Source organism: Scyliorhinus canicula, chromosome 8 (assembly GCF_902713615.1).
Source record: "Scyliorhinus canicula chromosome 8, sScyCan1.1, whole genome shotgun sequence".
NCBI classification, from domain to species: Eukaryota; Metazoa; Chordata; class Chondrichthyes; order Carcharhiniformes; family Scyliorhinidae; genus Scyliorhinus; species Scyliorhinus canicula.
In genome coordinates this window covers 169,827,934-169,854,940 of record NC_052153.1, presented here as the reverse complement: position 1 = coordinate 169,854,940, position 27,007 = coordinate 169,827,934, and the positions used below count along the sequence as shown (strand labels likewise).

Here is a 27,007-nt window from a genome sequence, read left to right as displayed (position 1 = left end):
CAATGCTAACCACTCTGCCACCGTGCTGCCCTCTACCCCTTTTTTCTAACCATTCGGCCCAATCAAATGGCCTGCCCAAAGCAAGGCAAGGAAGGCAAGGTAAGCTATAGCAATAAGCACTTTCTGAAGTTTCCCTTTGAACTGAATGGAACTGTAGAACAGTACCTAGAGTACAGCAGGTGGCAAAATGCCCATGCTGGCTGTCTGAAAGAACCCTCCAATTCAATCCCCCTCCTCAATATTATCCCCATTTCCCTGAAAATGAGTCCTCTTCAAGTACTTTTTTATAAATAATCTTTATTATTGTCACAAGTAGGCTTACATTAACACTGCAATGAAGTTGCTGTGAAAATCTCATAGTCGCCACTCTCCGGCGCCTGTTCGGGTACACAGAGGGCGAATACAAAATGCCCAATTCATCGAACAGCACCTCTTTCGGGACTTGTGGGAGGAAACCGGAGCACCCGGAGGGAAACCCACGCATGCACGGGGAGAACGTGCCGACTCTGACCTAACCCAGGAATCATACCCGGGTCCCTGGTGCTGTGAAGCACCAATGCTAACCACTGTGCTACTGTGCCCAATTGCCTATGGAATTTACTTTATTAAGGCAGTGCATTTCAGCTTTGACAACACCCTGTGTGAAAACATTTTTCCTATTTCTACTTAGAGTGGGTGACGTTGGACTGATTTTCCTGACATTGTTGGGATCCTGACATTAGAGCCATTTCCTGGCTCTAACCTCAGAGAGTGGTCTCCCAAAGGGTAGGCCCAATGGGGCATTGCAGCAATGGGCCAATGGCAGCCTCACAGGCAGCGGCAGGTGAGGGTGTCTCACAATGGAGATGCCCTCGAGAGCTTTATTAAAGTGTGGAGGACCCAACAGCTTGTAGGGTTATCAGTGTGGAGGGGAACAGTCTCCACAGGAAGCATTAGCATCCCGATAGCGTCCTGATGCCCTATAGGCTACTACCAGGAGGCTGCCTCTGAGTGGTCGCTGGGCTTCCGACTCAGTAGGGGCTGGTCCAATGCTGGAAAATCCCAGCGACATTCTCAACCTGTTGCCTAGTGGGACACTAATTGGGTTAATTTCCCTCCCAGCATTGTCTCCGCCCCCCCCCCCCCCCCCAACCAAGAAGCTCCCCCCAGAAAAATGTGTACATTAATAGTCAGGTTGCTGACCTGATTTTGTGGGATATTAAGTCTTGGTGCTATACTTAGTACACATTTGAGATACTAGGATGTTAGCTGGATTCAGCATTTATGCTGGACATCTGCAGTGAGTTTAGTAAATCCAGCCTCTTTTCTTTTGGGGTTTATGACTAGAAATCCGCTGCAACAGTGTGTCAATGATTTTACTACTTCAGTGTGGTATGCAGATTCTGACGTGTAAACTGGGCAAGTTGAACATTGTACAGCAGTGTTCAAAATCATGGATGCAGTTTAACTGAAGGGTTGGCCTAGCACAGGGTCACATCTGCATCCTGACTATGAGCAGCAGTGGACACCGATCATTGCCCCACTGGCTCACCCCCCCCCCCCCCCCCCCCCCCCCCCCGCGCCCCATTCCCTCTGGGGTACGTTTTCCTCAGTCCACTAGCTCCTCTGATGCCTTAGCAAAGAGAATAAAAATCACTGAGTGGAGAACCATTGGATTGAACTGTAGCCAAGATGAGGATTTCACTACCGCCATGCTGAGAGTCTCTTAATAGACAGGGCAGCATGCGATACTTCTGCTCTGCATTTTATTTGAAATATTTAGCTGGAAATGCATGAATACTAATTTTAATTCGAACAATAACCTTCCTCGTAAACGAGTGAGCTGGTTTTGTGAGCTCGGCTGATTGTGTTTGGCCCTGTGAATGAGGAGTGAGCTCCTGAACACCCCACCTCCTGAATTCCTTTCGTGATTAATAACAGCGTCTAGGCACACATGTCACCAAGGCATTAGAGTAATGGAATGGAAGGGTCAGAAGCTTGTCAATCAAAATGAACTTTGTATGAAAGTTTCAGCTTTTGGTTAAAAACAGTGAACTTGTAAAGGAGTTTGCACTGTTCACGTGCTCTGTCCCCATACAATACATTCCCTAATTTGAATGCACGCTAAATTAACCATTTGATGGCTTAGTGCGCATGCTGTGCTATTGCACATGTGTCTTGAAGCTTATTCAATGTCAGTCTTGCTGATCAATTAAAAGATGTAATGAGGTTAATGACTTGTTTGAAAGCTCGTGCCCCGTGGTGGCTTCAAAAGGTGATTTTATTTCCCCCTGATGCAGGTAGAAACAAAGGAAAATATTTTCCCAAGTTGAAGGACCATTGTGAAACCGAGCGTGAGCATTTCTGTAGGGTGTGTGCTGGAGTGGTACAATGAAGCTCTCTATCATTCTATCATGAGTTCTCAGCTTCATGCGGGAGGTCGGGCTCGCTCACTGGGTGAGGGAACTAAACCGACAAGCCGTTTTAAAGACTTGGGCATTCTTAACCAAAAATGTAGCACTAGTGAGTGGCAAACTGACTAAAGGAAAGGTGGAAGGTGAACGGTGTCTCTCTCCCCCCCCCCCCCCCCCCCCCCCCACTTACTCTTCTCCTTATTCCGTCTGATTTTCCCTCTTCTCAGACTGCTCATAAAAATAGCAGCACATCTCCCAAAAATATCTTCTATTGTGTGGCCATTGATTTGTCTAGTTGGCTTGTGAACGGGGGTAATCAGTAATGAGCCCCATTGCAATCGAAGCCTTCACCCAACACTGATTGGTGTACACTTTCAAAGCGTCACAAGCAAACGATCAGGAACAGATCATGTTTTACACCCCTCAGCCAACTTGGAATTCTAACTTGGTCTCCCTATTTAAGGAAAGATGTAAATTCATTGGAAGCAATTCAGAGGAGGTTTACTTGACTAATACCAGGAGTAAGCAGGTTATCTTATGAGGGTAGGTTGGACAGGTTGGACATGTATTCACTGGAGTTTAGAAGAGCAAGAGGTGATTTGATCAAAACCTTTAAGATCCTGAGGGGGTCCTGACAGGGCGCATGTGGAGAGGATCATAGAATTTACAGTGCGGAAGGAGGCCATTCGGTCCATCGAGCCTGCACCAGCCCTTGGAAAGATCACCCTACAGAAGCCCACACCTCCCCCTATCCCCATAACCCCACCCCACCTTTGTGGACACTAAGGGAGAATTTAGCATAGCCAGTTCACCTAACCTGCACATCTTTGGACTGTGGGAGGAAACCGGAGCACCCGGAGGAAACCCACGCAGATACGGGGAGAATGTGCAGACTCCACACAGACAGTGACCCAAGCCGGGGATCGAACCTGGGACCCTGGAGCTGTGAAGCAACTGTGCTAATCACTGTGCTAACGTGTGTCTTTTGTGGGAGAATTTAGAACAGGAGGTCACGGTTTAAAAATAAGCAGTCGCTCATTTAAGGCAGAGATGAGGGGAAATTGTTTCCCTCGGAGGTTGTGAGGCTTTGAAACTCTTCCTCATAAGCTGGTGGAAGCACAGTCTTTTGAAGACAGCGTTAGATAGATTAGTGATTAACAAAGGGGTGTAAGGGGGTAGGTAGGAATATGGGGTTGAGGTTGGTGGACCAGGCTCGAAGGACTAAGTGCCCTGCTCCTAATTCATATGTTCGACTGCAAATTGGGCAGTGTGTATAACTGGCATGCGACCCACTTTTCAAGCCACATTGAAATTGTCTGCTCAAATCTTTGGGTTGGTAGTTGATCCCACAATTTGTTTGAAGGGGATGTGAAAAGATTGAAATAATTGCATTTATATAGTGCCTTTCTTGACCACAGGATATAGAAAGCTTTCCCGCCAATGAAGCTCCTCTGACATGTATGCAGTATTGTAGCACAGGAGACATAACAGCGTGTACACAGCAGTCCCCCACAGGCAGCAATGAAATATTTATCAAGTTATCAGCCGTTTGCAGTGTCGTTTGAAGGATCAATTAGCCAGGCAACAGAGAGGACTCCCTGATCTTCTTCAAAATTGCACTTTGAGATCTTTTACCTCCACCGGAGAGGGCCATGATTTAGCACCTCACGCAGAAGACAGTGCAGCACTCTCTCGGTACTGCACTGAATTTTCAGCCTGGATTTTGTGCTCAAATCTGAAGGTCGAGGCTTGAACTCACAGTGTGCCAGCTGGGCAGTGAGATTGGTACCACTGAGTCACAATTGGCACTATGCAATTACATTCCCATATGCTGCTGGAACAGGCAAGGTGTGGCGGAAGGAGACAAATCTAGGCCGGGATTCTCCGACACCAGCTCGCCGATTCTCCGGCGCCGATTTACGGGCGCCCGCGGGATCGCCGCAGCACCGGTCGGGGGCAGTTGAAAGCGGCCCACCCGGCGATTCTCCGGGCCTCGACAGGCCGAGTGCCTGCTGAGTTCGGCTGAGTCCCGCCGGCATGGGTTACCTATGGTCCCACATGACGGCACCCCAGAGTTCTGTCTGCAGAGGCCGTCCTGGTTGGGGGGGGGGGGGGGGGGGGGGGGGGGAATCCGACCCCGGGGGCACTCCAAAAATCTATTCACCAAGTGAAATGAAATGAAATGAAAATCGCTTATTGTCACAAGTAGGCTTCAAATGAAGTTGCTGTGAAAAGCCCCTAGTCTCCGCATTCTGGTGCCTGTTCGGGGAGGCTGTTACGGGAATTGAACCGTGCTGCTGGCCTGCCTTGGTCTGCTTTCAAAGCTAGCGATTTAGCCCTGTGCTAAACCAGTCTGCACCAGCGCCAACATTTGGGTCTATAAACATTCCTATTCTCGAAGCTTCACTGAAGTTTATGTTGGGCAATTCCTCAGGAGCGTCCTGCCTTTTCCAGATATTACAATATCTCGCCCTGTTACCACAGTGCCAACTGCCTCGTCCAAATAAAAATTCATGGATTCTGCCCGTTCTCCCTGAAATGGAGGATGAGATGAGATGTCGAAGCGTCAGAGGAAATGGCTACCAGTGCGTCAGAATAAGGCCACAGCCTGTGAACTTGGCAGCATTCCTTAACAGAAACACGCTTAGGACTGGAGTCAAATATTTTCTGGAATCCTTCCTAAATTTGCCCATTATTGCCCCCCCCTCCCCCCACTTCCCACTGTAATGGCCACCCAGGCTTCCAGTGGAGGATGTGATTTATGGCATTTGGAGATCAGCATTTGTTCAAAGAATTATATCAAATATAACTAAAGATCGGCATTCCAGGTTTTTTTTTTGTCGTGTTGTTCTTCACATACTGGGGGAATTTTACTCCCTCCACACCCTTGGGAAGTAGATGTGCATTGAAAATGGAATGACCCCATTTTCGGCTCCAGTTTTGTTGAGCTGTGATTTCAATGCCACCTATTTTGATGGTGGATTAGGAGCCTGTTAGTCTCAAGCAGGAGCCTCATGTGTAAATACGAACTGGAGCCCCATGTTGCCAAATGGACAGCGGGGTCTTTTTAACTTGGGCTTGAGCAGGGAAGCTGCCAGGATGGAGTCCGGTGGAAAGAAAAGACAACGCCGTCTGGGTGAGAGGAAAAATGGACTTTTGTGGGACCAGGAGGAGCAGTGTTGAAGAAAGGTTGCAACCTTCCTCCTCCCTGGATACAGTTCCGCCCCACCCCCTTCCCCCGCACCTTTTCCACAAGACTCTCCCGAAAGAAAAGTGCGAATGCTGAGTGGGAAAGGGACCAACGACACTTAAATCAGATTTGGATCACACCCTAGTCTCAAAGTATAGGGAATCTGCTGTGTTTCTTCTCTGGATGAAATCAGCTCTCCATTAAAATCAGCCGCGTTATTCTACATCTCGTGCTCTGGCATCAGGATGTAACTAACATTCAGAGTCTTTCAATATACAGAGTTGCTCTTGCAGTATATGATGGACACAATATTGTTTGCTGGAAATTTGGTGGCTCCATGCCTTTGTCTGCAGGTACCTTAGAGCTTTGTCCAGTGAGATTCTGCACATAGATATTTCCAGGAGTTCTTAGTCGCATTAACTGATAACATAAAGACATATAGCTTAATGCTATGTGCTGCGGGTTTTGCCACCCAAGCACTACCAACCTTTAACTCACACCATGGTGCCACTTTGAAAATGAGTATATTGTACATTGTTTTGGGTCTTTCTATATAGAAGTGTTGTTGAAACCATGGAGAACACACAACAACGATTCATCAAGATTGTACCAGGGATGAGAAGCTATCGTTCCTGTGGAGAGAATTCAAATGACACGGCTATTTCCACTGTGGTAGAGGAGACTAAGAGCAGGATTAATTGAGGTTATTAACATTCTGGAGGGTTAATAAGTCATCTCCTGGGGAATATTCTCCCCTGGAGATGGATGGGGAGGCAGGAGAGCCCATTTAATTTGGCAGGAAGGTACAGGGTGGAAACCACATTACCGTTCCAATTCCACCACAAACCCCCCCCACCACCACCCCAGTTCAAGGGCGACTCTGTCCAAACTTAAAAGGCCTCATCCGCTACCTGCAGCCCATGCACAACAGAGATCCTCACCAGAGGCATATGCCATTGGGTGAAGACCCCTCCCTGCCCTAGGTACTGAATGCTTCCCCCTTGTCAGGGCCATCCTCTCTGGCCCCGACGAACCCTTCCCATTTACTGCCGTGGCTACATCGTCAATCCTCTGCCCAGACCTCGTGTAGTACTGGCAGGGGCCACCATACCCAGTGGCGCTATCAGTCTTGGAGACCTACCAGCCTAAGATAGGTTGGCAGCTTTTGAGGGTAAGATATCTGCCCCATTCTTGGTTGTATGATGATTTAATGTCCCCGTGGGATCCGGGAACCCCCGTCCCATTGCTAATTATTCTGTTGCGTTTTTGGAGAAGGGGTTGGTAAGGCTGGGTTAAGCTAGTGTTAGTTTTGGAGGGTTGGGATGCTACCCACTAGCCACACCACTCCCTTCCCCAAACCGCCCAAATCATGTTTATCAAATTCTACCCACAGGGGTATAATACTGTAGTGCAGAATGAGGGCACTCAACCCATCGAGCCCATGCTAGCTCTCTGTAGAGTAATCTAGTCAGCGTCTCTCCCGCAGCCCTGACTGTTTAATCCCCTCAAATACCAATCCAACTTCCATTTTTAAAATAAATTTAGAGTACTCAATTCATTTTTTACAATTAAAGGGCAATTTAGCATGGCCAATCCACCTAGCCTGCACATTTTTGGGTTGTGGGGGCGAAGCCCATGCAAACACGGGGAGAATGTGCAAACTCCACACGGACAGTGACCCAGAGCCGGGATCGAACCTGGGAGCTCGGTGCCGTGAGGTGCCACTGCGCCACCATGCTGCCCCCAACTTCCTTTTGAAACCATTGATAATCAGTGCTTCCAACACCCTACTAGGCAGCGATTCCACATCATTACCATTTGGATGGCTAAAAAATGTTCTTCTTAACATCCCCCCATGCATCTCATTTGCCCTTGTGCCATCAGATAATGGGAATGTTTCTTTCTCCACCTTATCTGAGCCTGTCACAATCTTGTGCACCACTAACATATCCTTCACTCCAAGGCGACCAATCCCAGCCTTTCTAAATGAATCTTGTAGTTAAAATCTCTCGTCCCTGGAACTGTACTGGTAAATCTCCTCTGCACCGTCCCAAGGATCCTCATATCTTCCCTGAAGTGTGGTGACCACAACGTTGAGAGCAAGATGGAATAAACACTGGAAGTGGAGGAGATTTACAGGCCCAGGGCGGAGTGTGGGGCAGTGAAATTGGTTTCAGTTTCCTCCCACGCAAAGTCAAGCATGAACCTGATGGGTGGAATGGCTTTGTTCTGACCCTGTGATGGCAGTGGATAAGTTTAGTCGACGTGAAGATAAGAATATTGCGGTAAAGGGCACCAAAGGCCCAAGCAAACCTCGGCCTTTAAAGCAGTGGGTTGACTTTAACCCCATAACCTTGGTGGGTGGGCATTTAATAATGACGGGTTATTTACCTGCTTTAGCACATTTTCCAATGTTAACCTGAGGGCAGGTGAGGTGCCGGACTGCGGCAGGCAAGGGCAGTTTGCAAATCAGAGTGTTTTCCAGCGATAGGACTCCGGTAGCATTTTAACTGAACCCTGAATGGGCAAAGCTGCAGTAACGAAAGAGAAAATGCTGGAAAATCTCAGCAGGTCCAGCAGCATCTGGAGGGAGAAAAAAGAGCTAACGTTTCGAGTCCGATGACTCTTTGTCAAAGCTGCAGTAACTGTCCTGCCAGACTGAAGCAGGTTGATTGGTGGTGGAAAGGAGATCAGGCTCTCCAGGTAAGGCAGAACCATGAGGAGTAGAGGTGCTTCAACAGGTTGTTTCATAAAAGTCACGCTCTTCCCTATCCTGACTCTTTCCGCCCACCTCGCTCCCTCCTGTGAGATCCTCTGCAATTTAACCAGAAGCCGACAGCTAGCCAAGGGGTTTTTTCCATTCATCAACCGGATGTGGACGTCGCTGGCTAGGCCAGCATTTATTGCCCAATCTCCCCCTGCCAGGCGCTGCTCTAGACTCACCTCCCACCCTTTGTGGATAGGAAATGGACAGGCAGCCATTTACAATTGGCATGGCCACCCGCTATTGCTGACGAGCAGGATATTTACTCCCGAGTGAGGTTTTAACTGGAAACTGCCTCTGAGTGAAACTCCACGTTTCTGATTATATATTTAATGGACCATCGAACACCTCATGGAAAATAGTCCAATAAACTTGAGAAGTATATTTTTTTAAATGTGTGGTAGCCTACATTGAATTTCCCAGGACCTGCTGTTGCCTTGTTGACTTATTCTTTATGTACTGCGTTCATTAGTAGAGGAAGCACGAGAAAGGTAGAGTCAAAAGCGTGCCAGCACGTTGGACCTGATCATATACAGCCTCTCACAGTCCTGGAGTAATGCAAGCTCTTCTCGGCAGCAACTTGGCAGGGAACACATTTTATTTTTTGGAAACACTCAATCTTCCACCATGTACTGTCAGGAATAACTTGGGAATATTGCAGCCATTTTTCACATTTTATTATTCCTTCAGATGTTACGTATTTAAATCAGAACAGATTATGGGCGACACCGGTGACGATCTCTGGACATAAGATGTGCCATGCCGCGACATTAAACTTGGGGCTGGTGACTCCCCTCAAAGAAACGCCAGGGTTTTCTCCCACTTTTTCCTCCCTTTCCCTGTGAGAGCTTGTTTGTTATCCAAAGGAAAATTGACAGACCCTTTGAAAGGAGTGAATAGTAGAGCTTTCCTCTAGATGTAACCCAACATGATGCAGTACATTTATACTCCTTGAGTCAAAGCAATTGCTGTGGTACAATCCACAGCGCATTTCATTCTCCAATCCCTTTGCCCTGGTGGCGCTCACATTATAAACTGAGACCGTTCCACATTAATTAAGTTTACTAGATTACTAGAAACCACTGTTACCATGCCCTGTGTTGGAAAGCATTATCTAGTTATTCATTAACTTCCCTCATCTAATGTCCAACAAAATTAAGAATCGCTGTGGCATGACTTTATGAATTATTTCTTAATAGTTCAGGGCAGTAAATGTGTATTGCAATGAAACACTTAATTGGTGGGAGACTGTGGCACCTCCAGGAGATCAAAGGGCATGTTGTTTTATTTATGGCTGATGAAGGGTTGCTGTGTTGTGTAGGGCCATTGGACATTCCTGACATTCCGCATGTCTAATTTTTAACATTTATTGTAGATATTTATAACCGAGTGCAGATTCCAGCTTGGCCAGGAATGCAGAAGCAAACAACAATTCTCTTAGGAACGAGGCGCAGTCAAGGAGAAAGCTCTCCATGCAGAAGTGGTTTGAAGCGGTAGGATTAAAGGGAAAACGATGGTGTCGTTACAGTCAGAGCCACTCCGCAATAAAACAGCTTTCTCTTTGAACATTCATGCCCCTTTAAGGGTTGTTCCCGTAAAATTAATTTCCCATTTAAAATCTGAAAAATCTTCTTGCAAAAACAAATCACAGGAAGGAAAACAAGGGAGTACACTAATAATGTAGCACGTTGGTGTACCAATACTTTGTTTCTTGAAGTGGCACGTCCCCGGCATTTTCAGTGTGGATTTTGACATGGCACGTTGGCACTTCAGCTGAATTTTCTAGTATTTGGGGCAAGAGAAGGGTTCCATGTTAACTGTTGAAAGGAAAGCCAGAGAGAACACTTCCTTCTGGACACATGTAAAGATCTCTCATAAGATACTTGTCTGACGTACCTATAAGAAAACTCCATGATAAAATATTTATTGTGTCTTGTGTGTTCTGTCACCTGGGTGAGGACGTGTTCAAAACTTGCTCTCTCCCCCCCCCCCTTCCTCACCTCAAAAGCTTTTGAAACGTTTAAGTCAAAAAACACAGAAGACGAGAAAGAAACATTGCAAAACATTTGTGGCAGAGCAAAGCTAATTCAAGCGACTGAAATGGGAGAATGTCAGTGAGAGTTTTGAATGCAGATGAAGGCTGGCTGTTCCAGAACTTGTAGTCTGCCTGGAAATTTAAAAGGTTGCCTTTTCGGCAGATTGACTGGAGTTTGAAATTCTGCTAAGTGCGGGGCTAATGGATGTCAATTGGCTCATTAATGAGCCTAATTGACACCCATTAGCCCTACGGCAGAGTACCCCCGGTCAGCCCCCTCTGTCCTCCTGCTTGATCAGGGGAGGTTTAACCCTCTCTGGGAGGCTGACATTGGGCCTCTCCCACGATTAAGTAGGCCCAGCTGCCGTAGCGGGACGGCAGACTGCACAAAATCCAGCCCAGTAATTCTATGACAAATGAACAGAAATTCATCCCCATATATTTTTTGCCACAAAATGTACCTTGACTAAAATAATTGACAGGAGGAATTTCATCTGCTAAGTATGAATTTTTTTTTTTTTTAAATTTAGAGTACCCAATTATTTTTTCCAATTAAGGGGCAATTTAGCGTGGCCAATCCACCTACCCTGCACATCTTTTGGGTTGTGGGGGTGAAACCCACGCAGACACGGGGAGAATGTGCAAACTCCACACAGACAGTGACCCAGGGCCGGGATTCGAACCCGGGTCCTCAGCGCCGTAGGCAGCAATGCTAACCACTGTGCCACCGTGCTGCCCTCCGCTAAGTATGAATGAGGGTTCCTCAAAACTTGCTTTAACAATGGATCTGCTTTATCTCTCACGGCCATTCTTTTCTGAGGCAGACAATATTTACATAGATTTACATAGAATTTACAGTGCAGAAGGAGGCCATTCGGCCCATTGAGTCTGCACCGGCCCCTGGAAAGAGCACCCTACCCAATGTTAATACCGCCACCCTATCCCCATAACCCAGTAACCCCACCCAACACTAAGGGCAATTTTGGACACTAAAGGCAATTTATCAGGCCAATCCACCTAACCTGCATATCTTTGGACTGTGGGAGGAAACCGGAGCACCCGGAGGAAACCCACGCACACACGGGGAGGATGTGCAGACTCCGCACAGACAGTGACTCAAGCCGGAATCGAACCTGGGACCCTGGAGCTGTGAAGCGATTGTGCTATCCACAATGCTACCGTGCTACAATGCTACCATGCTACAAGGCATTATTCAGAGGAAGATAATGCTCCAGTTGTGGTTCATTTAATTCTGTCGGTAGTTGTTAGACCAATAATGCTGGAAAGAGCCTTGTATATTGCAGATGGAAATCTGAGGGAATGTGTACATAACTATACAACTTCAAGGCATCAAATGAGACTGATAGCTTCAAATCCACACATCCCATTCCTTCATGGTGCCTATCTGATGTAAACACATACCAACTTTAGTCTGAAACAGGAAGAGGGCCGTTGAAAGCAAAAACAGTTAGAAAGCAAATGCAATCTGACGGTAAATCCATGCATGGCCCATAACACTGATCAAGGCGTGTAAGGCGACACTTGAAGTCTCCAAATACCCTCCACAAATGGGAGTCAATTTATATGCTGAATATAAAATGTGAGCCATCAGTCTGGGTGGAATGTGGAAAAAAAGATGATGTGGGTAATTCAGATAAAATTAATGTGGCACAGTTGCTGGAAGTCCAATTTCAGTTCATCACTCGCTATGCCATGCTTGGCCTGCTCTGTGTGGACATGTCATAGACTCTAGAGGACTACAGAAAAGGCCCTTTGGCTTATCGTGACTGCACCGGTTAAAAACAACCACCTAACTGTTCTTATCCTACTTTCCAGCACGTGGCCCATTGCCTTGTATGCTTGGCGTTGCAAGTGCAAATCCAAATACTTGGATGTTCTGAGGGTCTTAACCTCCACCACCCTCACAGGCAGTGAGTTCCAGATGCCCACCACCCTCTGGGTGAAAACATTTTTCCTCACATCCCCTCTAATCCTCCTGCTCCTTATCTTAAATCTATGCCTCCCAGTCATTGATCCCTCCACCAAAGGGAAACGTTTATTCCTTTCTATGCCCCTCATAATTTTGTTGATTTGTAAGTGGAAAGTCGCTCCCCATAGTCTTCTGGGAATCCCCAAACTGACTGCCAGCACCAAGGCCCACACTGATGATTCCTTCTCCGGCCCTCACAAGGGAGAATCTTCCAATGCTCATACATCTCTTCTCTTTCACTTCCTCTCTCTCTCTCTCTCTCTCTCTCTCTCTACCCTTGCAAACTTAACTGTTCTACCCTTTCGTTTCAGGCATTAAACCTGGTAAATGGATTTCAATAGCACTTAACCTAGGCCCCCCTTCCCTACAACAACCAGCTCACATTGACTTATCGCCTGGCAGAACAAGCAAGGTGTCACATGCTCCATTTACTAACCTTAAGTTAAAAGGGACAATTTAAAACGTAGCTTCTTATAAAACCTTAAATAGTTAACATTGTCTCCCTGTCTACTTTCCGAAGGACCGTCAGAACGGGCAAAGCATGGTAACATGGCAGTTGTGGAGTCACAGAAAAACCCCTTTGGCCCATCAAGCCTGCACCAGTCAAAAACAACCACCTAACTATTGTAATCCCATTTTACAGCACTTGGTACACAGCCGTATATGCTTTGGGATTGCAAGTGTACATCTAAATACTTCTTAAATGCTATGAGGGTCTTGCTTTAGCACCCTTTCAAGCAGCGAGTTCCAAACTCCCACTACCCTCTTGGTTAAAAAGTTACCCCTCACATCCCCTCTAAACTTCCTGCCCCTTACCGTAAAAATCTAAGTCCTCTGATCATTGATCCCTCCACCAAGGGGGAAAGTTTCTTTCTGTCTATTTTATCTATGCCCCTCATAATTTTATACATCTCAAACATGTCCCCCTTCAGTCTCCTCTGCTCCAAGGAAAGCACTCCAAGTCTATCCATTGTACCTTCATAACTAACGCTTGCCAGCCGAGGCAATACCCCGATAAATCTCCTCTTCACCCTTTCCAGTTCTGTCATCTCACTCCAATAATGTGGATTCCAGGGGCGGGATTCTCCCCTACCCGGTGGGGCTGGCCATACCGGTGCCAAGGAGCGGCGTGAACCACTCTGGCGTTGGGCTGCCCGGAAGGTGCAGAATGCTCCACACCTTCAGGGGCTAGGCCGGCACTGGCGAGGTTGGCGCTGTGCCAGCCGGCGCTGAAGAGCCTCCGTCGGCCGGTGCGAGTTGGTGCATGTGCAGGAGCGCCAGCGTGTTCTGGCGTCATCCCAGCGCATGCCCAGGGGATTCTTCTCCGTGCCAGTCATGGCGGACCGTTACACCAGCCGGCGAGGAGGGAAAGAGTGCCCCCACGGCACAGGCCCGCCTGCGGATCTGTGGGCCCCAATGGGCCCCCACCCATGGACTCCGCAGGCCACCCGCAGAGCCAGGTCCCGCCAGTATAGACCTGGTGTACTGTACGCTGGCGGGACCTGCCGAAAATGTGTGGCCACTCGGCCCATCGTGGACCGGAGAATCGCCGGGGTGGGGCTGCCAACGGCCCCCAACCGGCTCTGCGCGATTCCCGCCGCCACCGATTAACTGGCGCCAGAGAATCCGGCAGCCGGCATCGGGGTGGGATTCAACCCCCCCCCCCCCCTCCCCGGGCGATTCTCTGGCCCGGAGGCGGGGGGGGGGGGGGTGTTGTCAGAGAATCCCGCCCCAGAACTCCGCACAATACCCTAGCTGTGGCCTAACCAACATTTTATACAGTCTCAACATAACCTCCCTGCTCTTAAACGCTATGCCTTGGCTAATAAAGGCAGGTATACCATATGCCTTCTAAACCACTGTATCCACCTGCTCTGCTACCATAAAGGAACATTGTACATGCACACCAAGATCCTGGTGCTTCCCAGGGACCTGCCGTTTATCATGTATTCCCTTGCCTTGTTTTTCCTGCCCAAATGCATCACCTCACACTTATCCGGATTGAATTTCATTTGCCACTGATCAGCCCAACTGGCCAGCCATCTATATCCTTCATAATTGAAGGCTATCCTCCCCACTATTTACCACCCCACCAGTTTTCCTATCATGTGCAAAATTACTGATCAACTCTCCTACATTGATACCAAAATCATTTCTATAAACCACAAACAGCAAGGGCCCCAACTCCAATCCCTGCGAGACCCCACTGGACACAGGCTTCCAGTCAGAAAAACACCCCTTGACCATCACCCTCTGCCTCCTGCCACTCAGCCAATTTTTGATCCAATTTGCTAAATTTCCTTGGGTCCCATGGGTTCGTATCTTAGCTATCAGCCTCCCATGTGGGACCTTATCAAATGTCTTGCTGAAGGCCAAGTAGACCACGTCAAATGCGTTTCCCTGATCTACACACCTTGTCACCTCTTCGAAAAATTCAATCAAGCTGGTCAGACGTGACCTCCCCTTAACAAAACCATGCTGACTGTTCTTGATTAATCCCTGCCTCTCCAAATGCAGATTAATTCTAACTCTAGGAATTGCTTCCGATAGTTTCCCCATCACTGAGGTTAGACTGACTGGCCTATGGTTTCCTGGTTTATTCCTTCCTATCTTCATGAATAATGGTGCCACATTGGCTATCCTCCTGTCCTCCAGCCCTTCTCCTGTGACCAGAGAGGGATTGAAAATTATTGCCAGCGCTCCTGCTATTTCCTCCCTTGCCTCAGTCAACAGCTTGGGATACATTTTATCTGGCCGTGGAGATTTGTCTACTTTTAAGCCTGGCAGTCCGCCCATAATCTCCTCTCTATCTATGTTAACTTCTTTAATTTTATCACAGTCCTTCTCCTTGATTTCTATACTCACACTGTGCCTCTCGCGAGTGAACGCTGACACAAAGTAGCCAGTTAGAACCCTACCTATATTCCCCAGCTCCACACACAAATTACCACTGTGCTCCTTAATGGGCCCTACTCTTTCTCTAGTTATCCTTTTACCCCTAATGCACTTGTAAATGTAAATGTACCCTTAATGTACTTGCAACTCACTATTAACTCTAACCCTAACTCACCATTCTAGACAGCACACGATCAGTTACTTCTGACTTAAGGTGCTTCCATCTGCCATGGGTGGGCTAAACCAGAGTGACAGGGGGAGGGGGTATACTTGCATTGACCAAGCCTGCTTAGCTCAGTGGGCTAGACAGCTGGTTTGTGATGCAGAGCAAGGCCAGCAGCGCGGGTTCAATTCCCGTACCAGCTGAGAATTCTCCCTCTGTGTACCCGAACAGGCGCTGGAATGTGCCGACGAGAGGCTTTTCACAGTAACTTCATTGCAGTGTTAATGTAAACCTACTTGTGACAATAAGGATTATTATTATACCTTGCCAGACCAGTGACCATACCACTTTGCTACCCCGCCTTCAACAAATTAAGATTGTTCCTATTTCAAGCAGTCTGTCCCAGACGCTGAAAACAGTGCCACTCCACATTTCCATCCATCTTCCTCCGCCAGTCAGGAGCCTCCAAAAATCCAAGCACCTGATTTACATAATCTTTTTCATTAAAAAAAATCCTTATGATATCATGGAAAATAGGACCTCCCGTGTGTCTCTTTTTCTCAATAGGCTTGCTATGGTGACTTTTTCTTGCAGTACGGTTCAGGGAATGGCTGTTTAGAGAATGTTGATGCACGGTATTGCGAATGGCTTGACTTGAACTTTAACCTTGCAGCCCAGAAATTTGATGTGATTTGACTGCCATATAAACAAACTAAACGTCACTTTTCTTTTTGTGTTTGTTCCAGATTCACCAAACCCCTGACGTTTGCGGATTGTGCGGGTGATGAACTCCCTTTGGGCTGGGAAGATGCCTATGATTCTCAAATTGGCATCTTCTACATTGACCACATCAACAGTAAGTGCTAGGGTGCAGCTATGATTTCCACAGCCCTCGCTCAGCAAGGCCATGATTCTCTAAAATAAATTTTCTAAATGGGAAAAGTCTTCGTAAATCTAGTTCAGGATTCTCTTAAGGTTAACATGCAAGTTCAGTCGGCAGTTAGGAAGGCAAATGTAATGTTAGCATTCATGTCGAGAGGGCTGGAATACAAGACCAGGGATGTACTGCTGAGGCTATGTAAGGCTGTGGTCAGACCCCATTTGGAACATTATGAGCAGTTTTGGAGCCTGCATCTAAGGAATGATCTGCTGGCTTTGGAGGGGCCCAGAGGGGGTTCAAAAGGGCGGCACGGTAGCATGGTGGTTAGCATAAATGCTTCACAGCTCCAGGGTCCCAGGTTCGGTTCCCGGCTGGGTCACTGTCTGTGCGGAGTCTGCACGCCCTCCCAGTGTGTGCGTGGGTTTCATCCGGGTGCTCCGGTTTCCTCCCACAGTCCAAAGATGTGCGGGTTAGGTGGATTGGCACGCTAAATTGCCCGTAGTGTCCTAATAAGTAAGGTTAAGGGGGGTGTTGTTGGGTTACGGGTATAGGGTGGATACGTGGGTTTGAGTAGGGTGATCATTGCTCGGCACAACATCGAGGGCCGAAGGGCCTGTTCTGTGCTGTACTGTTCTATGTTCTATGTTCTAAAAGAATGATCCCAGGAATGAAGAGCTTGTCATATGTGGAGCGGTTGAGAACTCTGGGTCTGTACTTCATGGAGTTTAGAAGATTGAGTTTAGAGGATCTCATTGAAACTTGCAGAATATTGAGAGGCCTAGATAGAGTGCAAGTGTTTCTACAAGAAGGAGAGACTATAACTTGAGGGCACAGCCCTCAAGGATGATTCTTTAAAACAGAGATTAGTCATGAGTGGTGAATCTGTGGAACTCGTTGCCACAGAAGGCTGGAGAGGCCAAGTTACTGAGTGTCTTTAAGACAGAGATAATAGATTTTTGATTAATAAGGGAATCAGGGGTTATGGGAGAAGGCAGGAGATTGTGGATGAGAAGCATATCCGCCATGATTGAATTGCAGAGCAGCCCTGATGGGCCGAATGGTCTAATTCTGCTTCTACATTTTATGGTCTCATTGAAAATCCATGATGAAAATCACTGTGCATCAGTGTAATGTAAGAACAATGTAGAATCACTGGAGATACATCACAGGCCCATTAGTATGAGTTCCAATGAAGGATCTATCCCTGACTAACCCATCTTTTCTCTATCAAAATGCTGCACTTATAATAGCTTGTGAATTTCATTTTGGGTTTCTAGTGTTTGCAGATTTTAGAAATGTATTCAGCTGAACTGGGTACTTCCAATATCCTCACTGGCTCCTGGAACTCTCATCTATGTCTTCATCATCTCTAGCCTTCACTTTCTCAGTTCCGCTCATCGCCAGTCTTATGGAACCCCATTATCTACAAACCTCAATTTACACAAGGTTCTGCCATCTGCTTTTGTTCTATGCTATATCCGGCTCACATATCACCCATCTCCTCATGATCCGGATTGGTTCCTCCATTCTCTGCATGTTGATTTCAGAATCCTCGCAGCCACTTACAAATACATTCCCGGCCTCACCTCTCGTCATTCTACCATTTCTATTCCTGTGCTTGAGCTTCTCTTCCAGTTGTTATCGATTGTGCACATCCCTTCCTTTACTGCACAATTCTGGCCATTGCTTTCTGGACCACCTTGATCCATATTGTTACTTTCAAATTCCTTCTCATGTCTCACCGGATGTGTCCTGGCTCCTCCTTCCTCTATACTCTCAATTTTGTGAAGTGCAATTAGCACATCAGCATGAAAAGTAAGAATAAATAGTTATCTAGTTCCCTTGTTAGACTTATCACTGATATGCCAGTGGGGTGAACTTGTGATCTGCACTAGACTTCCTGTTAACACTACCCCTCGCCCCACGCAAAAACCTGTGCAATTTTCCACTACGAGAGATCCTTGAACAGACCAGGTTTAGCTCCAGCTCTGCATTTTACCCCTCCTGCAAAAGTAGTTCCCCCTTTACTGCTAATCCTTTCTTTGATTAGCCGAATAGGATTTCTTTCTACTGGTGCAATGTACTAATTAATCGATTTAGTGCAGTCATACTACGACTGCTTAAGTACTTTGTCGCATTGTACAATAAATTTAAAAAGCAAGTTCACAATTTTTGATGTTTACTTTTTTAATGTAAATAAAAACCCCTTTCAGATTTTGTTCTTCCATCATATTCTTTGCCATCTTTTTCAAAGTTCGTGGAGTGCAATTCTTTCACAGTGAGGGGATAACTATAAACGTTAGTGTAATCAGCTAGGAATCAGACTCAATGTCAGGATAATGTTTCCTTCCCGTAAGAACATTATAGAATAGAATTCTATGAGAATTCAGACACTGAAGCAAATGCAGTAAGACCTGGACAATATCCAGACTTGAGCATCAACACTGGCCTTTAAAGTCCCCCTGCTTAGGCTGTATTCTTTGCATTAGAAATGGATGCACTCTTCCAGTCGCACTTTTATGTTGCTAGTGTCGGAATGTACAGGTGCAGCCCAAGAGCATTCCAGCTTCGATCCCGAATCTATGCCGAATAGTCAGTGTTCCGATAGAAATGCCACAATTGTTATCACTCTTCCCGAACCTAGCGCCGGCCCTCACCAGCTGAAAGCCCCACTGCATATCACTCTCCAATGATCTCTCAGAGAGTGTGTACGTGTGTTGATGTTGGGGAAGGGCACGGTTAGGCTTGGTTGACATGAGTCCCCGTTCCCCAAACCATCCTCCATCGTCAAGCCTGCCGAAAGGCTGTCAAGGTTCATGGACGAATAGTCACCCTCTCAGGCCAAGTCCAGGAGAGCATCCAACACCAATAAAACCATAGTCAGCAAGATGTCAATGTGCTCAGGTTAGAAGGATAGAAAACTATGGGTGAAAACGTAACTTACAATGACCTATTTGCTGTAGTGTGAATGGAGAAATATATAATTAACAGTAAATATAATTAACAGTAAGTATACCACATACTGCCTCGGAACCAGATTGGAATAAGAAACACTTTAAAATTAATACTCAGGCTAAGGTAACACAGTGACTGAATACTCAAGTATTTTCCTTGGATGGTGATGTCTAGCACGAGGGGACATAGCTTTAAATTGAGGGGAGCTAGATATAGGACAGATGTCAGAGGTAGGTTCTTTACTCAGAGAGTAGTAAGGGTGTAGGATGCCCTGCTAATGTTCTATGTTCTATTCAATTGAAAATCTAAAAAGGCTTTGTTGCGAATCAAAAAGCCCTTCTCGCATGTGCATAATTTTCCTCACTGTACGAGCTGATTCTCACACTCTCAACTCGCACTGTTCTTAGGGTTTAGCTCTCTTACTCTCTACTGTGTTTCTGTTCTTTCCCATCCATTCTCTTATGTCTACCCTTCAGCTGCATACATTCGGCATCACCCCGATCACTAAGTGTCTTTATACCTGGCCGTTGGCTGGAAAGTGGAAGTTTCCTCAAGGTCTTGATGCCTCGCTCAACTTTTGACTCGTAAATGGGGAAAATATGTGTGCCAATAATTTTCAAAATGCCGTGGTAATTTGCTACGTGCCAGTGAGGTACACGAGGTGCTGTAGGCTCTGGGAGGTAGTCTCATTTGTCGCTGCAAAGTCCATAATGGAAAATAATTATTAAGCTATGCTTGAAAAGGGGGGACCTATTGTGTGCTGCACTAAACTGGAATCACCAACACTGAGCTCTATTAAATGTTGTCGTTTCCATGGGTTGAGCCTCCTAACCTGCAGTTTTCATCTGCTTTTTTTCCCCTGTCAGATTAACAGACTTAATCCCACATGTGACAGCTCAAATGATTGACAACCAAGGTTTGCCAAGATGTATAAATTATAGTTGTTGCCAACCGTTTTTTCCCTCCCAGAAAATGTTTGAAAATGATACCCATCTAAAGTGGAAAAGAAGCTTTGTTTCTTTTTGTTTCTCAAAGGATCAAGGTGTGTTTTAAAATAGATAACCCTCATTTCAAAAGTTGGTCATTGAACTTAGCAGCAGAGTTGGTGTGGTCGCAGTGTGACCTGATCGATTTGAATGTCGCTTCTGTAACTGCTGGCCGGTTTGAACTTTTGTTTAATTGAAAGTAGAGCAGCGCCCTTGGTATGCAGCCAGGGTTGCTATTATCAACGTGGGTGGGCTGAGGAGCCCGTGTCTGTATGTTTGTGTTCACCTGCGGTCTGACTTGGGTTTCACAGGCAGCTTATAGACAGAGGCACTTAACATTGGCTTCACAATAACAGGCACAAGAGGCTCAAGGCTTTCAACCGTTCCATTCTAAGTCTTACATTTTTTTTACACAAGGATCTTTGTTTTTCTCCTCAAACCTTTTGGGGTCAATTTTGTTTCTGGGCTGGATAATGAGACAGATTTTCCAATGTCATCATCAATATTTATAATAATAATCACTTATTTTCATAAGTGGGCTCCAATGAAGTTACTGTTCCTAGTTGCCACATTCCGGCGCCTGTTCGGGGAGGCTGGTACAGGAATTGAACCCGCGCTGCTGGCAGTGTTCTGCATTACAAGCCAGCTATTTAACCCACTGTGCTATACCAGCCCCGAAGCACCTCACTGGTCGAGTTTTTCCACAAGTAGCTGAAAAGTAAAGCTAGTTGTAGTCCACCTCGACGCCCATCAGCCTCAATGTCATGCCTACCTTATTATTGCCCATTGAGCACAACAGAGGTTTTGTGCAACGGGCCCACACCTAATAGAAGAAAATTCAAGACTGTTTTAGCTGTGACAACAACTGCAGCCAAAAGAGAAATCATTTTCAAATCGTCCATCCAGGCCAGATTTAAGCACGGGGGTCTCATTTGTGAAAGAAGCATGTGCAAGGTGCTCCCAATGGGAGCAATGGGTTTGTGTTAATGTTCACACCAGGAATGGAGTCCAAAAGCCAAAGGACAATGGATTAAATTAATCTACTCACCCTGCTGGCTCTATCGTAGAATGATTGTTATTTTTACCCCGTTGTAGTCAGTGCCGTTGGGTGAATGTACCAACATGTGGCTCATGCTTTTTTCGATTCATTCACAGAAAATAAGCATTAGTGGCATGTATTGTGCATTCCTACCTGAACCACTGCAGTCTGTGTGGATGACCTCTTTCCATCGCAGTTTGATACAGCTGCTTGCTGCATTATTTCAGAGGGCAGTTAAAAGTCAACCGCATTGCTGTCCAGTGGGTGTCAATTATAGACCAGTAAGAAGTCTCACAACACCAGGTTAAAGTCCAACAGGTTTGTTTGGAATCACTCGCTTTCGGAGCGCAGCTCCTTCTTCAAGTGAGTGAAGAGGTGGGCTCCACAAACACATATATAGGCAAAGTCAATGATGCAAGATGATACTTTGAATGCGAGTCTTTGCGGGTAGTTAAGCCACTCCACGTCAATTATAGACCAGACTTGGTGAGGATGGCAAGTTTCCTTCCCTAAATTATATTGGGAGAATGTTTGAACTTTTATGATAATCCATTAATATCATGGTCACCATTGCCAGTGCTAGCTTTTTAGTCCCGATTGATTTTACTAACTACTGAGATGGGATTTCAGCTCATGCCAAATGTTCAATTCTGGTCGCCACACTACCAGAAGGATGTGGAGGCTTTAGAGAGGGTGCAGAAGAGATATACCAGGATGTAGTCTGGTATGGAGGGCATTAGCTATGAGGAGAGGTTGAATAAACTTGGTTTGTTCCCACTGGAACGAAGGTTGAGGGGCGGCCTGATAGAGGTCTACAAAATTATGAGGGGCATAGACAGAGTGGATAGTCAGAGACTTTTTCCCTGGGTAGAGGGGTCAATTACTTAAGGTGCAAGGGGCAAGGTTTAGAGGAGATGGAACTCGCTGTCGGAGGAGGTGGTGGAAGTAGGGATGATAGTGAAGTTTAAGGGGCATCTTGACAAATACATGAATAGGATCTGAATAGAGGGATACGGACCCCAGAAGTGTAGAATATTTTGCTTTAGACAGGCAGCATGGCAGGTGCAGGCATGAAGGGCCGAAGGGCCTGTTCCTGTGCTGTACTTTTCCTTGTTCTTTGTTGGTCACAGGTCATTGAACTATTACAGTACAATAAGAGGCCATTCAATCCCAATGGCACAATCTAATGGAAATTGTGTTGAGCATGTTTAGCCAGGTGTTTCCTGGCGCTCTGTTTTGTTTCGGGGCCTCAGCAGGGAACGCCCCACTGAGGCCACACTTAGTCTAATTTTTGAATGGCGTCCTGATCTCGAAACCCTCCAACGTGTCTCCTGGACCCCCCACCCCCCCAACTTACCTATAAGGGAGTCATCGAGCTCCCCACACTCCATCCTATAGGAGCAGGGAACCCTGGTCCTGACCCCAGTGTGGGCAAAATGCCACCCAGGCACCTTGGCACTGCCAGCCTGGCACCCAAGTGGCACTGCAGGGTGCCCAGGTGGCATCAGGAGTGCCAGGGTACCACCCTTCCCAGAGCCCGGCCACTCAGGGCCCCGGTCGTCCACCCACCCGCCGATCGGTAGGCTCAGATCGCGGGCCAGGCCAACGTGCCCCCCCCCCCGAGATCGGATCCCCCCACGCACCCCCCCCCCCCCCAAGATGGCCCCCGTACACTTACCTGCCAGGTCCCGCCAAAAAACGGCGCCGGAGAATGGGGAAGCCGGCGGCGGGGTGGGATTCACGCCACCCCCGGGGATTCTCTGACCTGCCGTAGGGTCGAAGAATCCCGGCCTATGGACGGAATTCTCTAATAATGGGGCTATGTCCTCACGCCGGCGTGAAAACCGGCGCCAACCATTCCGGTGACAATGGCAATCGAAAGTGAGGAATTCTTCACTTTCTAGGGGGCTAGGTTGACATTGGAGTGGTTCCCGCAGCTCCAGCCAACGGCGAAGAGCCGGCACGAGTTCGCGCATGCGCAAAAACGGGCGGAGTATTTCCACGCATACGCAGAACATCCGGCGTATTTCCACGCATGCACAGAACGCCCACCGTATTTCCGTGCATGCGTGGGGCTTCCCTTCTCCGCACCGGCCCCCGGGCAATATGGCGGAGCCCTACAGGGGCCCGGCGCGGAGGAAAGAAGGCCCCCACGGAGCCAGCCTGCCCATCGATTGGTAAGCCCTGATTGCGGGCCAGGCCAGCTCGAATTACCACCCCCCCCCACACCAGGGCGGCCCCTGCACACTTACCTGCCAGGTCCCGCTGTGTGTGAGGTGAGTAATCCACGCCGGCGGGACTGGGCAAAACTTTTCGGCCACTCGGCCCATCGCAGCCTGGGAATCCCGCTGGCGCCTGCAAACCTCACCGGAGAATAGGGAAGCCAGCGTCTGGGCGGGATTTGCGGCTCCCCCCGGGGATCCTCCGACCCTGAATCCCGGCCCATTTGTGTTATAAGCAGGGAAGTATTGGTAGATGAAAGTTCAAAACTTCAAAGGCATTTGAAGACTAAGCATGCTGATTTCAGGACAAACTTCGTGAACTTTTTGAAAGGATGCATTGAGAACTTAAATCATCAACTAAAGTCCTTGGTAGAAATGTGACACTGAACGACAAAGCTTCTTACATGGTAGATTACCGTGTAGCTAAAGAGAAAATGCTCCATGCTGTAGCAGAGATTAATTCTCCCTGCAGCAATAGACGTAGTTTGTACAGTCCATGATGAGAGGTCAGCTAAAAAACTGAAATGCATCCAACTTAGTGATAGCACAGTGGCTCGCCGAATTTAGAAGCTCAGCTTATTTCTCATTTAACGTCAGCACATGAGTTCTCAGTACAACTGGAAGAAAGTACAGACGTTTCAGATTGTGCAATTTTGCTAGTTTACGTTAAGTATGTTTGGCACAATGAATTTGTTGAGGATTTGCTGTGCTGCCTGACATTACCAACCAACAAGACTGACGCAGAGATTTATGAAGCATTGAATAGTTACATGGTTGGAAAGTGCAGGCTCAACTGGGTTCGTTACAGAAGAATCTTAAGTGATGGGGCAGCCAACATGACTGAGAAAAACAGTGGAGTTATAGTAATGATTAAGGAGGCAGCTGGCCAGGACATCATTTGTAATCATTATTTTATTCACCATTGGCATCAAAAGGAATTCCATCTGATCCTGGAGTGGTGTTGAAAGGAATTGTGAAAGTTGTGAACTTAATTAAACACAGTGCGCTCAATACTAAGCTTTTTTGAGGCTCTGTGTGTAGAGTACCCAATTATTTTTTTTCCCAATTAAGGGGCAATGTAGCATGGCCAATCCACCAACCCTGGTTTGTGGGGGTGAGACCCTGCAGACACGGGTTGAATGTGCAAACTACACACGGACAGTGACCCAGGGCTGGGATTGAACCCTGATCCTCGGCACCGTGAGGCAGCAGTGCTAACCACCGCACCCCGTGCTGTCCTACCCAAAAGACAATATAAAGATTCCACTGAAAGGGAGGTTTTGTATGCTGTGCTTGACTGGGAAAACAGAATAATCTGTACCACATATATATGCGCTGTTGGTTTGTATAATACTCAATTGTCAAGAGTTATTGAAGACATCATCCCCGTTTGAGGTGTTTTTCTCCGAGTTTTGGCCTTTCTGTTTTGATAGCCTGAAAAGTTCGCTAGGTGGAGCCTGAAACATTGTTACCTAGAATTCTGCTTGGTTGAGTCACCAGGAATGAAGCTGCTTTTGAAAAGGTTCAAAGGCAGGTCAAGTGTAACATACCAGATGCCAACACAATAAAGGATGTTTTAATCCACCTGAAAGGAATGCGGATCATAGTACAATTTATTGAACCTCTTTGATGTTTTCCATAAATTTTGCAGCCTTGGAGTTTTTCCTTTTGTTTACTTTTTTGGTAATTTCTCCCCTCATTATTCATTCCATCTCTGCTCCCCCCCCTTTCTTCCCCAACAATTGCCAACTCCATTAGTTCTGGAGCATATTAACTATGCGATCCTGACATTGATTTGATCAATGGTTTTCTCGTGCAAAGTTCAATCCTCAAATTGGAGATACTTGACTGCTTTCAGCTCATTGGCATTAATCTTCTGGGGCTTCTATAAAGGCCTAGTGAGCAAAAACAGCATCTCCTACGGTTCTAAATAACACTATGGACCTGGATTCTACCCCTAATCTGTGGTGGCCAAGTAAGATGATCGCAGTTGATTTCAGTGTCCCCATTCTTGTTCCTGATTACTATCCATTAAGTTTTCTTTATGTGTGTGGATGTCCTGTGAATACAGGAGTGGGCTGAGTTGTATCGACCTCCATCATTGAATAACTTGCTCAGACGTTATCAAATAAGGGGTGGACGCCTGTTGAAGCACTCAAACGAATGATTTTGCTTTTTAAGATGAAAGCAAATTACTGCAGATGCTGGAATCTGAAACGAAAACAGAAAATGCCGGACAATCGCAGCAGGTCCGACGGCATCTGTGGAGAGAGAAAGGAGCTAAAGTTTTGAGTCTGGATGACTGTCACCTTTTTAAGATCCTTCCTAAACATTGCAGTGGTAGGTGTGTTATAAAGTATGGCAGATAGATGTATCTCACATTAGACACTGGTGTTGGTGCAGTTTTAGCATGTTCAACAATTTAATTATGCTCCTCAACCTACACGTCAGATATGCTGATAAATGTACTGATAGCAGGAACAAAAATTTGGACTGCAACCTGCAATCATGTCAATTCAGCATGACAATTTGATAATGGAAAACTTTGCCAAAGAATATTTAATAAACGATGTTTCAGAACAAACCAACTAATGTTAGGTATAAGATTGAAGAGGTTGTCTTTTACACTGAATAAACTGCATTAGCTTAATGGATAGCATTCTCACTTCTGAGTCAGAAGGTCATGGGTGGGATTCTCCAATCTCCCAGCCCCATGTTTCCCAGCAGAGAGAGACAGCGCACCATTTAATGGCAGCAGGATTCTCTGGTTCCGCCACTGTCAATGGGAAATCCCATTGAAGCCACCCCTCACCACTGGGAAACCCACAGGAGGTGGTGCACTGCCAGTGGGGCCAGAGTACCTGGCGCCAGCCAACAGCTGGAGAATTCCGGCCCGTGTGTTTAAGCTTCAACCCGAAGAGCCAAGCACATAATAAACACTGGTATATCAGAGCAATATTGCAGGAGTGAAAATGAAAAAAATGAAAATCGCTTATTGTCACGAGTAGGCTTCAATGAAGTTACTGTGAAAAGCCCCTAGTCGCCACATTCCGGCGCCTGTTCGGGGAGGCTGGTACGGGAATCGAACCAAGCTGCTGGCCTGCTTGGTCTGCTTTAAAAGCCAGCGATTTAGCCCAGTGAGCTAAACCATCACTGGTGGAGGTACCATCTTTTGAACGAGGTGGAGAAGAGACAGTGGCGTAGTGGTAATGTCACTGGACCAGAATCTAGAGACATGGGTTCAAACACCGTCATAGCAGCTGGTGGAATTTCAATTCCATTAATAAAATCAGGTCGTTAATTTTTAAAATGTGGAATTGAAAAAGAATTTCAGTCATGGCACCATGAAACCAACAACAATTGTGCAAAAAGCCATCCTTTAGGAAAGGAAATGTGCTGTTCTTACTGAGTATGGCTTACATGTAACTCCAGACCCGCAGCAATGTAATTGACACTTTTGAAATTGCCAAACAAGATACTCAGTTCAAGGACAAT

General features: G+C 46.7%; 1 protein-coding gene across 4 annotated transcripts in view; it reads left to right on the top strand.

The window, feature by feature from the left end:
* The window catches only part of LOC119970694 (protein WWC2-like), a 352,064-nt gene that overhangs the window by 197,857 nt on the left and 127,200 nt on the right, over positions 1-27,007 (top strand). For all 4 annotated transcript variants that reach the window (XM_038805719.1, XM_038805718.1, XM_038805717.1 and 1 more), the window contains exon 2: positions 16,177-16,286. Coding sequence is in view for 2 of the 4 variants with exons in the window: in XM_038805717.1 (XP_038661645.1) it covers positions 16,177-16,286 (110 nt within the window). In the remaining 2 variants the exon portion in view is untranslated. The remainder of the gene's footprint in view (positions 1-16,176; positions 16,287-27,007) is intronic.